The following is a 12,012-nucleotide window of genomic DNA, read 5'->3' as shown; positions in this document are numbered from 1 at the left end:
CTTTGCCGCTGCCGGTGAGAAAGTCTGGCGTATATATCTTGATTTAGTCGGCCGGAAACTTAACAGATGTCAATTCAACTCTTATGAATTGCATTAGTACTAAATGATGGTCAATTGGGACCACTCTGGGACTCTTACTGAAGAGAAAGCACTGCATAAGCATCGCAAAGTCCCTTCTGTATTTGCAGGGTTAATCAGCCTTTCAATTGATATCCTAATTCGAAATTAGGGTTCGCAGCATCTAGTGGGTGTCTTGCCCAAATCGCCCATCAATAACGTCAATTACACATTGCGGGAATAAAAGTCTTCACATGCATCATATCCACAGGGAGCGGTATTCTTGTTAAGGGGACACATACTGGACACCTAGTATGAGCCAGTCCAGCAATTACCAATATTTCGATGAGGAACAGGGGAGCCTTCAAATCCACTCGAGTTCTGCTTGGAATGACATCAAGGTTGTTGCATAATATGGGATTTGACAAGGTCATATCGTACTGCTTGATATGCGGCACATCTTGCAGCGAAAAGTCAGTTGAGAATTTGTAGAGTGTGTCCTCCCGCACATCAGAGTCTTGAAGTCCCATTCTACTCTCGATGTGTAAGGGAAACGAATGTCAATCGACGTTAAAAATTGCGACGTTTGATGAAGAAACCACTGGTACTTTGCACTGAAGACCACCGTTAAAATGAATCTTTTAGTCACAGTCATCTGCATCTTCTGTTAGCAGTATCATTCGTATAACACTAAGGAGCCGGAGCCGATATGTAGATAAGAGCGATTGTGTGATGGAACGACTATTGGGCAATTTTTATTTGATGTAAGAACCATCGGTCACAAGCTGCATACATGGAATGTGTTCTTGCAACAGAAAATGTTCGAAATGGTGTACCCGCTACTACATTCAGCAGCTTGTGAAAATATATAATTAATATATAAATGTATATGTATGTCTATATATATATATATATATATATAGATGTCAATAAAAAGAAGAGGGATCAAAATTGTTTGGAGTCACAGCTGTGACGCAACTTAAGCAGTCAGCTTTACGATTCAATGCTGGTGCTCACCTTGCTAAACTCCAATTTCGCAAGGTAACAAGACTACGGTGCGCGTATTTATATGTTCAGCTACCCTGCGAGTATTTCAGCTCCTTACAAAATATAGGTGCAAGATATTAAAGATGAGACCTCCGAGAATTGAAGCCCAAAAATCGAATTTCTATGCAAATTCCTCGCAGCCCTATTCCACCCATGAGGATCGTGTCATCTTGGCGAAGAAAGAATATGTGTCACTAACTTCATTAATCTGCACGCAAGAAACAAAAATACAAGTCTATTGATCAATTCTCGCAAAATATTGCGCATCCGACATTGAGTAAACTTTCCCATCTGGTTATAAGTAGCGCAATCAGGTGGCATTCTGCACTGAAGAGCCTGATGGTACTCACCATTTTCTGTGTGGGCCGTCCACACCCGTGTCCTGCTTTCTTATCAATGCGCCCTATGATGGGATTCGTTTGCGGACTATCCTCCACGCTAGTGCAGAGCTCGTGCTGGAGGGTCTAATTCACATTCAAACAACGTGAGCATCAAAGTTTAGAAATGGTCAAATGTGCCGGAAGAGGAGATTAGTGAAAGGCCAACAGTTGTGCTTGTGTTAAACCCAACAATACAGCACTTTTACTTGATGCATTCTTACCGCAAGGAGTTTTAGAGAATGAAGGGGCACCACTCTATCGTCGTGATCAGCAGTCAAGAGCATGATTGGAGGGTATTGCACTCCAATCAGCTTTTCCCACGGTCTCCATACATTATGCAATGGGGAGTACCTGGATTGTCCAAAATTAAGAATTAGAGCTGAACAACCTAGCACATGAGCATCTCATGAACTCAATCAACACCGGCGACTCAGTTCTTTGCAGTGATCCAGGAGACTTTATGTAGCTACTTTTCAACACTCACTCGATGAGAGAATGGAAGTCGTCTTCCTTGTCTGAGCAGCCATAATCTGTTACCCACGCATGTCCTGCGGGATTACCAGGTCAAAAGATCTTGGTCAAAAACCTCCTATACTTTTTAGCTCTCCTCGTACAGTACCACTGTGAAGTTGCAAATCTCAAGACATTGCTCGGCCTCAAATTGCAATGGTTGCTTCATAAAAGACTCATCTGCTCCACGTGGAAGAAAACGGTGACAGAACACGCTACAGCTTACCAATTGTGAACTTGTGGAATCGCAACATGTCCATCACGCCCACATGAGCCAAGGCGCATCCAAAAAGTTCAGGTCTCTGGAGAGCAAAGGAGGAAAATAGGTGAGTAGGAAATGAGATACAAAAGTTGCACAGTATCCCATGTTCAGGAGATTGTTAGCAACACCACTGACTCGGAGGTTGAAATCACCTGATTGACGCACGCAGCCACAAGCAATCCGCCATTGCTGGATCCTTCAATGCACAATTTGTTGGATTGTGTGTAGCCCTCGCGGATCAAGAATTCAGAGCATGCAATGAAATCATCGAAGCTATTCTTTTTCTTGGAAAGCGTGCCATCTTTGTGCCACTCTTCTCCGTACTCCCCACCTCCCCGGATGTTGGCTACTGCCACGACTGCTCCATAATGGCGAGCGAGAACGAGGCGGGATACGCTGAAGTTGGGTGTCATGCTAACGTTGAATCCTCCGTAACCGACGAGGAGCGCTGGGTGATTGCCATCTTTGACTAAACCCTTCCTTGAGATTATGAACATGGGGACCTTAGTTTGATCCTTGCTTGTCACGAAAACCTGGCAGATCAAGAATTAGATCTTGCATTTGGAACATAGAAGCATTTTACTGCATGATTTCAAAGCTCCTTTGCAGTATTTAACTTTGCAACGGGGGAGACTTGTAGAATAGAAAAACCGACTGCGCACCTGCTTGGTTTCGAAGATAGAGCGATCAAAATTGGAAGGGCCAACCTCACGCAACACCTGCGGCTCCGGCTCGGGAGCGCTCAGATCACACCTGTAGACGGTTCCGGGAGTCAAGAAGCTGGTGAAGTTGAAAAAAACCTCGGGGTCGCGGCGAGAGCCAGAAGTACTGTTCACTGTGCCGATCTCAATGGGAAGTCTCCTGATAAAATCGCCGGTCTCAAGGTCGTGTATTTGAAGCACATGCTTCACATCGCTGATATGGCACACCAGCAGTTGGTTGCTATTAACACATTTTACAGACGTAATTACATTGCTGTGTGATTCCGGAATCACGTCAGACCAGACAGCCGGATTTCCAACGTCGACTCTGGATACCTTATACCTAGGCGCATTTTTGTTAGTGTAGAACGTAAAGACTGGGCCATCGTTGGCAACATAATCAAAGTGCGCCTCAAAACAATCGACGAGTTTTTGGAAAGGTAGCAACGTATTCGTTCCAAGAAAACCTGCCAAACCACCCGAAAGTGCACAAAGGTCGCAGAGATAGAGTCTGTTCACTGGATCGCATCCTTCACTGATAGACAGCACCAAGTACTGCACAGAAATACAGAATACGACGTCTTAAATTTGTGAAGGATAGAGCGTCTGTGGTTTAGTGAGAGAAATGTTAGTGAGAGAAATGACGCAGTAAGGAGCAGGAGCAAGGACTCAGATAACAAACCTGGCCATCCTCGGATACTTTAGCATCAGTTAACCACGATCCGTGCTCTATATCCCTCCAGCACAAGATATCCTCGCATTGATTGGTGCCGAGAAAGTGGTAGTACAACTCATGAAACAAGTTTATGTCAGTTTCAGTTCCCGCATCGGTGCCATCTCGCTTTCTGGACGGATGTCACCAAAAAGAGTGTTAAATCAATGATCCGGAGAGGCCAGAGGAAATTAGAATTGCTGCAGATAGTGTGCAGTTAGGAATAGAACAAGCCACTAAAAACAGAGCTAAGTCATCTAAGAAGTGACAGCTATATTGATAGAAGAATTAGAGTTGGTGTTGAGCGTGACACACTTGGGCTCTGGGAATCGATTATAGAAAAAACCTTTGTGGTCGTGAGTCCAAGCTATGGACGTGAATTTGACCTGGCACCAAGGTTACAAGGCTCCACGTCAGTAATCGCGGAATAGCTAATACAATGCATGCCGAACACGCCCCTGTCAATACAATCATTCTCCAACAAATTACTGAAGATTTGACAAACCCACCCAAGAGAGAGTGTCGGACAACACGACTCGATCCTTCACACGCATGACTTTGATGGTGAGCCAATCACTTCCGCTTGAGCTCAGTCCGTAGGCCAAAAATTCCGCATTCTCGCTGAACCTTTTCGTCGACAGAGCCACAGTGCCGTCACTGCTCAACGTGTTGGGATCGAGCACAATTTCGGAGTGACCAGTTTCGATGTCCTGCAAATCCACAGACACCACCACAATTTTTATGAAAGTGGAAACGATTCTCATAAAACTCTAAAAGTAGGTGCATTTCTACTACAACTGGAATGAGCTTGAGGAAAATAGAGGTTCTGCAAAAGTAGAGTGAGATGGGAGATGGAGAGTAAGGACTGAAGAAACAATAACCTGAATGTAAAGCGCAGCTTGAGACTGAAGGCCAGTGTTGTGATTGTAGAAGTAATACTTGCCGCGTTTGGTAGGACATCCATAACGAGGATAATTGTACATAGCAGTAACCTTCTCCTTAAACTTATCCCGCGTGTCGCATCCCGCTAGCACCTCGTCAGCCAATTCAACTTGCTTTGCAATGAAGTCCTTCACCTCAGGAGCATCTGGGTTCTCCAACCTGAAAGAGGACGTTTATAATTAGCCTTGGGATTTTAAAATTCCTTGTCGGAAATGTGAGCTCCACGAACACGATGAATGACGCCGTGAAGGCTACAGACAATTCCTAGGTTGTGGAAATTCGCAAATAAATTTCCCTCTGCCTGCTTTCAAAACTGAGGTGGGGATTTGGCTTCAGGGACAATGAATAATCGGAAGAGTACTGGAGGAACCCATTTGGAGCAATCTCTCAAATTCAAAATCGAATGAGCGGGAAGTGACAAACCGTACCAGCGGTAAGGATCCGGGACTGGAACGCCGTGGTAAAAGTCAATCACCGATTCATCCCGACGGACGTGGGGGTACGCGATCCGCTGGAACTCCTCCTTTCCTAAGGACCCCATGTCTGCGACCGCCTTCTGTGTCCCTTGTCTTCACCGTGGCCCGTCAATCGTCTTTACAGAGAACGACTCAGCTTTTGTCCCCTCTGCCTAGCCGAGATTGTGAGAGACAAGTTGAGGAAGGCCTCGTTCGATCTGTCCATCACGCATTGGAGGGACGGTTATTACATGAACACGTTTAAAAATGACGCCAATTCGGGTGCAAGCGGAAACTCTACAGGCGCACCCAATCTGCCTCAGACAATTTCGAGCAGGACTGGGATTGGAGGTGGCTTCTCTCAACACTTGGGCGGTGCATTTAACGAAAGGAGGCACGAGAAGCGGCACCATAGCCAAGGAAGAACGATTGACGAGCATTCAGATCACAGACGTGATACTTCCTCGTATTCTTCAACATTTCGCAACGGAACGTTATGTTGTAAGATCATTTACGGGGAGTTTCGATTCAAACAATAAAATCTTCACCCACAAAAAAAAAAATCGGGACTCAGAGACCAATAAACTCACACCTGCTTCCTATGATGTGTTACGGAAACCGAAGCTACTCGTCGCCTTGTCTCTCATATCCCTCCCTCGAACTCCACCACTACGAGTATCGCTGCCGCATTTGGATGTCCGAAGCTACGCTAAGGTAGCCAGCTGCAAGCACCTTTTGTCACCAGAAGCATGCGGTGGCATAATGCAGAGCTGCATATCCAACTGCTGGGCAAGAGAGGACAAACAGAGTGCGCATTTGTAGAGCAGAGATCATGAGTTTGATCTTGCTCCAAGTAAATAAGGAACTCATGAGGACGACACTATTCTTGTCCACCGATGATGACACGTCGAACCAAAAAAACGAGAATAGAGCTGTTTGTTTGGACCACTTTTCATATTCCATGAGATCACACTAGGCTGGCGATAGACCTGGGGAATCCGGAACTGTCTTGGTGAACAGAATGTGAAAACCCGCACGTACTTACACGCCGTTTCGATCGTAAACTGTACTGCATGACTGAGAAAACCGGTGGGATGTCTCTATGTCGACATTGTTACTTTGGGGGAAAAAGCTGTAATAGTTTACGCCTTCGGATACGTTTGGCACGTAGCGGAATAAATTCCGGGCTCACACAAGTGGATGGGACTGATGTATGAGGTCCCTTGATTGGAAGTGGACTTGCAAATCATTAGGCTAGGGTGTCCTCGAGACAACGCCAGTCGAAGACTCCGCCAAGGACAGCGATAGATGAGGTCCGAGGCTCACGTCAGATACGGCAAGTGCAGACCGAACAACGAGAGCCTTGACAGTCATCCGCTTCTACTACGTTGAAGAACATTCGACTGGGAAACATGACATTGCAGAAAATGAAAAAAGTCTTGCGCTAACTAGTGGCACTGAGTATTAAAATCGTCCCACACAATCACGGAAGCACCTACTCTACCAGCGGACAACATTGGGTTTCGCACGACATTACTGAATCCAGTCTAGAATTTCAGAATACCGATTCTGGAAAGTGCTCTTCCGAATTGCAGGAACATTTCCAGCTGCAAACTTCAGGTGCCTCCGAAGTATAGAAGTTATTTGAGGAGAACAAGAATTCTCTTTCTCCCTTTTTTCTTGTCAAAACCGTTGAAGTGAATGAACATGTACAGCAGACCAGCGCAACAACCTCGACGATGCCTACATTGAACCGAAAGGCAATGTTCGTTACTCTCATAACTCTAGTGTCACCAGAGTTTGAGTGAACCAGGACCCTCTCAGAGTTCCACCAGCACTTCACCTAGACTTTGAACTTCAAAAGCTCTCAAATATCGACTGATGTGCCCCAAGTTCCAACTACCCCGTCTCCCATTACTGCACATCACAAAGGTAAACCTTGTTCTCTCGTGGTGTCAGCGAAACGTTTTTCACAACTGTTTTTTCTCCAGATCCCTCACCTTGTCGACGCCAGAGATACTGACAAGACTGATCCAACCATGTACTTGAAATGCTTCGTGTTCGACCTGCACGTCACAGTACTGCAACTTTCAAAACGCCCGACAGTCCCAGAAGATCGTGAAAACGACCCACCTTAGGAGACCCTAGAAACGTCAGTTTGTGCTATCGTCGCGATCGAATGCAGTGACAGACTATGTCGCAAGAGACGCTCTAAATCTGATAATTCGTCGGGTAGTAGCGCGCGAGTAATGTGAGTCTTCGATTCCCCCACCAGTCACTTCCCTGGAAACGCCGGGTGTTCGGGAATCGCAATTTCCTTGTTTTCGCTTCCACATTCACACAGATTCCCCTCTATTCCGAGCAACAGGCTCTTGGTTGATGAGGTCATGGACCTGCCTGCACGAAAGGTATAACTTTCAAGCCTCCTTTTTATCCATAACCGATTTCGAGCTTTTTGTAGGCGCAATACGAAATACTTCGCTACTATTTGAGGGGTTACAGTAAAAATTGCGACATCCACAACCGAGGAACGACGGACGAATAGAATTAATTCTCCACACTTTCCGTCGCTTAGACTCACCGATGCTCGTCTCCGTTCAGCTTCCGAAATTAGAATTCCTCCTCGTACAATGTACCTGGTCCAATCCTTCACGAGGATGATTGCCCAGATTCACTGCACCATGTATTACAAACCCAGACTGTCAGTGAAGAGATTGACTGCAAATTGGCGTTGTGAAAATCCACAAGCGAGATGTCCGAGTGGTCTTGAAATGACCCAAAACCATTGTTTTTTTTGGAGTTTTTTGTTATTTTGGGGAGTGCCACTAAGGTGGTGTACACATACATGGGTGTGTGTAAGTACATACAGATCCAGCATTTCCCTTACGAGATTCCATGAGTGTTGATGTTTCGGTCAAAATGATGCTACAAACTAAGAAATTTACTATCGCCAGCCAGTTTTAGAGATTACACACCGCCGCCCCCACGGCAGTGGTTCCACGGTATCAGGAGCTTCCGGCAGCTGCCCGCCTCCCTCACCAACCGCCATGAGTTGTGCCAGTGTGAAAAGAGGTACTGGTAGTTTGGGACCTGCCCGTCTGGAGTCTCGCAAGAGAAAGAAAGAAATATATATATATATATACATGTTCTCATTCGGTGAGCTCATGTGGCTGGTAGAAGGCGCCGACTTTTCCCTTTGGTATAAAAACCTTGTGTCTGGCCAATTTCCTATAAAATAGACCCTCTTTTTCTAAAAAGTCTCATGCATGCACTCACATATTTTTCTTATGTGAGTGAGTGAGTGAGTGTTAAATGGAAATTGGGTAGCTGGAGCTGCAAGATGCCTTGGGGAGTGATGATGGTGATGCCATGAATCTGATGAGAACATGCAAAAATGAGCTCATAATAATAATGCTCACATGACCTCATATTCTCTCTTTCCCTTCCTTCCTTTACAGTTACGTCGTCTCCAGTTTGCCACACAAGTTCTCCACCACCCGCATGTCCACATTATTTTCCCATTTGGTCAGGCGGGCAGGCAGGGGGACACTAACTCCCTCATCCGGGCAGGCAGGGGGACACTAACTCCCTCATCCGGGCAGGGGAGGGGGGAGGGACTTATGAAGAGGCCTATTCTTATCGGCAGCGATGACGACATCCTGGCTGGATGGCATCATGCCAACGTCTTCACGTCAGTGCCTCACCCCACCCCCCAAGTCTATCAGCATTGGCAGTAGGCCCTCCGCCACGGTCATCCACCACCGCACTGCTTCCCTTTCACCACGGGGGGGCATAGAAGAAGAAGAACCGCCGTCCATATGTCAGGTCCTGATCGAGGTCCTTTCTGGCCTGGGCCTGTCAGTTAGTCCTATGCTTGCTTAGTAGTGTGGGTGTTATTTTGGTCTTCCTGGATGTCAGTGCTGCTGTTCTAATCACACAACGAGATTTGAATACGCGTCACTTTGTTCAAAATTTTGGTGATTATTCTAACATTATAGAGCCAAGGTTAATAATCAAGTTCACGTAGCTGAGGGAAGCTAGATTCTCCAGCAGTGTTTATTTACCACTATCAGAATGACCCTCCTTACTCATCTAGTATTCTACAAACAATTAGAATGTTGTATGGAAGAAGAACTTACAATGAAAATTTGTAGTGTGGGTACATGCAGTGCAACATTTCAAATGACTAGGGGGACTTAGAAGAACGTGGGAAGCGATCCTCGTCATTGACGTCGTTCCACCATAGTACATTGACTGATGGAAGGGGTTTTTTGAGGCGACTTCGCCAACTGGAATTGCCATTATAGTATAACTGCTAATCTTGAGTCTTTTCACCAGCAATCCTAAAGATGGCATGACATGTTTGTTTAGAAACATTTCTGTAACAGATTGTTTGAGCAACGTTGTATGTGAGGTTAATTGGAGTTAACTTTTGTGCGCGCTCGCATGCAAATTTGCCTACAGAAGGAGACACGAAGTGCGAAAAGGGAGTTCAAATCATATACAATTCATGTGGCTACACAACATGGTTGATGTATTAGAAGACCTAATGAAGAAGAGAAATGTGGGTTTAGCAGAATTTTTTATACCACAAGTGTCACAATCCAAATGCTTCACTCATTCCTCGTTACACAACCAACTTATCTAAAACATACTTTGAATCTACCACAAGTTTCGTGTTTCGTTTTGCCTGTTATCAAAAGAAAAGTGGGGAATCTAACGCAATTGCATGTGATATGATCACATGGAACTTTCCGCAATGGCCTCACGAGATCCACCCATCTGCCTTTCACAAACATGTGACTGTGTATTTGGCATTCCCCGGCTTAACTGTACAATTTCATTTCATGTGTAATGCTATTCAAGCCTCCACTCAGGACAAAATTGGATCTACTCCACTTGAGAAAGCACCACTCAGGAATGACAATTGGGATAGGAAACTGACTCTTCAAAGTGGATCCCCATATATTCCATCGTCTAAGAAATCATGTACAAAGCTATTGAACAGACACTGCAACGAGGTAGTTTATATTCACACAGCGGAGGCATTCGATATGATCGGGAAATATAGGACAGCTGAACTGATCCACATCCACTTCTCTATCGTCGAGCATCTATTAACAGACTTCGACCAAGGTGTGTAGAGTAATATTCGATAAAGATCTTTTTCCAAGGCACGTTTAGTATATCGTACAGAACACCTTGTCCACGTAGTTCCGTATCTGATTAGATACAAAGTGAAATGTAAAAATCAATATTCCAGACACCTCATTGGCTATGACATATAAAACCACTGTAAATATTAGCTGAGGAACTATCACACACCAACAGTCCGGCTGGAGCTAATTTGTAATGGAGTTAAAAAATTAAACAACGGAAAGTGCTGAAGCAAGGCAGACATTCAAAAACCAGCGACTTCAATATCAATGAAAAAAGTGAGGCAAACCCCCGTAGTCCTACTTCAATATTGGTTCCAAAGTAGAATCAGTACGAAGGGTCTATCATCAGTGACTAAAAGCAAGACAAAGCACAACAACAACAACAACACGGTAGAAAAAGAACGCAACAAAGATTGTTTCATGGTTCAGTGCGAATTTCCGAAAACTTTAAATAATTTCGGCATTAACACAAGGATAGAGGTTGAAAACCAGTCAAATGAAATCATGATAATCAAAATGCCAGACTTCAACCAAGCTACATGAAATCAAGGACAAATTTCCTTGATATGATCATGTTATATGATTTCCTTCTAAGGTCGGAAACATAACAGCCGCTGGAATTAAACTACGTAGACCATGATTGCGAACCTAGCCCATGGCCTGCAGATGCAAATATGAAAAACAAAGTTAGACGGAACTCGAAGTCATCAAATACTCCTTGAAATGTACTCAGAGATTCACACATTTAGGACAGCGCTAAAATATCACAAAGCAGTCCAGTGTGATCCCGCTGCTCCCGTAAAAACAAATATGCTCCGGTTGATTGTTCTATTTTCGATAGCATGAGGCTCTTTCGAATTCTCCCAATAGAACCCCAGGCAGCCACCTAAGCTTAATCAAAAGTCCTAGCCGTCAAACCCTCTTTATGTTAAACTAACACTCATGCCTAGGGTCTCTCCAATGCGTCACATTCGTTCGACTAGCTAATTAAACGGGAGTAAATGCACGTAAAGTAAAATAGCACACTTACATGCCACGTTGAATAGGCAACATCACACTCTACTTCTCAGATGAATTGGGACCCCTCTTCTTGCCGAATCCAACAACTACATCACAGCCACGAAAAGACATCGTATCACAATATGTGTCAGACCATGTTCACATAGAAATACAATTGCGGCGCAACATGAAAACCTAAATGAAACCCTAAATATCAAGACCCCACAGACTCACCTGCAGTCACAAACCGACGGTTGTACTGCATCCTCTTGTGAGCACGACCCTTCGGTTTCTTCTTCTTGTCCTGCTTCGCGACCTTGGGAGTCTGACCACGCACCTTCCCGGCACGGGCCAAGGATCCGTGAACCTTACCTGCAAAGGTTGAATTCGAAGGCCAATCAACAACAATAAACCCTAAACCAAGTGATTCCGAACCTACCGAACTTGACGATCTAACCTGTAAAAAACACTGTACCCAAAAAACTCAGAAAAGAACGTAGGATATAGAGAGACGTACTCATGGTGAAAGACGAGAGGGCGTGCAAGCAACGGCACAGAGGGTGCGTGAGCGCGAGCAATGCAGACTCGAGCGAAAGAGGGCCCTCGTAGGAAGCCGCGGTGCCTTGAATACCCCCTGAAACCCCCAAGACCTAATTTCCCCAACGAATGAAATAATAGGAAAATATTCATCCATGGATGGAGGGATGAGCTGGGCTGTTGAGGATGAATGTCGCGGATCCAGTTTCATTCGTTTTGCCCTGTGTGATCCAGGCCACGATGAACACCAA

At 45.1% G+C, this 12,012-nt stretch overlaps 2 protein-coding genes across 4 annotated transcripts; both read right to left on the bottom strand.

Moving 5' to 3' along the window:
• Nucleotides 1-876: 876 nt before the first annotated feature.
• LOC112281087 (uncharacterized) lies at nt 877-7,457 on the bottom strand. 3 transcript variants are annotated; one of them, XM_024517270.3, is made up of 13 exons: nt 7,067-7,457; nt 5,040-5,284; nt 4,551-4,770; nt 4,179-4,379; nt 3,985-4,055; nt 3,640-3,802; nt 2,919-3,512; nt 2,409-2,789; nt 2,221-2,296; nt 1,969-2,032; nt 1,706-1,835; nt 1,455-1,568; nt 877-1,312 (listed from the first exon to the last, which is right to left on the bottom strand). In XM_024517270.3, the coding sequence occupies exons 2-13, from the start codon at nt 5,150-5,152 to the stop codon at nt 1,247-1,249; spliced, it is 2,193 nt and encodes a 730-aa protein (XP_024373038.1). In that variant the 5' UTR covers nt 5,153-5,284; nt 7,067-7,457; the 3' UTR covers nt 877-1,246. The 3 variants fall into 3 exon arrangements, with proteins under 3 accessions (XP_024373038.1, XP_024373054.1, XP_090106745.1); XM_024517286.3 differs by having other exon boundaries at nt 7,200-7,410; XM_090250619.1 differs by lacking the exon at nt 7,067-7,457 and adding an exon at nt 5,659-5,880.
• Nucleotides 7,458-10,649: 3,192 nt separating this feature from the next.
• LOC112293984 (small ribosomal subunit protein eS30z/eS30y/eS30x) lies at nt 10,650-11,810 on the bottom strand. The gene is made up of 4 exons (XM_024544060.3): nt 11,742-11,810; nt 11,459-11,596; nt 11,256-11,331; nt 10,650-10,885 (listed from the first exon to the last, which is right to left on the bottom strand). Exons 1-3 carry the CDS (start codon nt 11,743-11,745, stop codon nt 11,285-11,287), a joined length of 189 nt encoding a protein of 62 aa, XP_024399828.1. The 5' UTR covers nt 11,746-11,810; the 3' UTR covers nt 10,650-10,885; nt 11,256-11,284.
• Between the last annotated feature and the right edge of the window lie 202 nt (nt 11,811-12,012).

The sequence above is a fragment of the Physcomitrium patens genome, chromosome 1 (genome assembly GCF_059467195.1).
Source record: "Physcomitrium patens ecotype Gransden chromosome 1, ASM5946719v1, whole genome shotgun sequence".
Classification (NCBI taxonomy): domain Eukaryota; kingdom Viridiplantae; phylum Streptophyta; class Bryopsida; order Funariales; family Funariaceae; genus Physcomitrium; species Physcomitrium patens.
The sequence above is the reverse complement of the archived record's forward strand: the minus strand, read 5'-3'. Positions and strand labels throughout refer to the sequence as shown.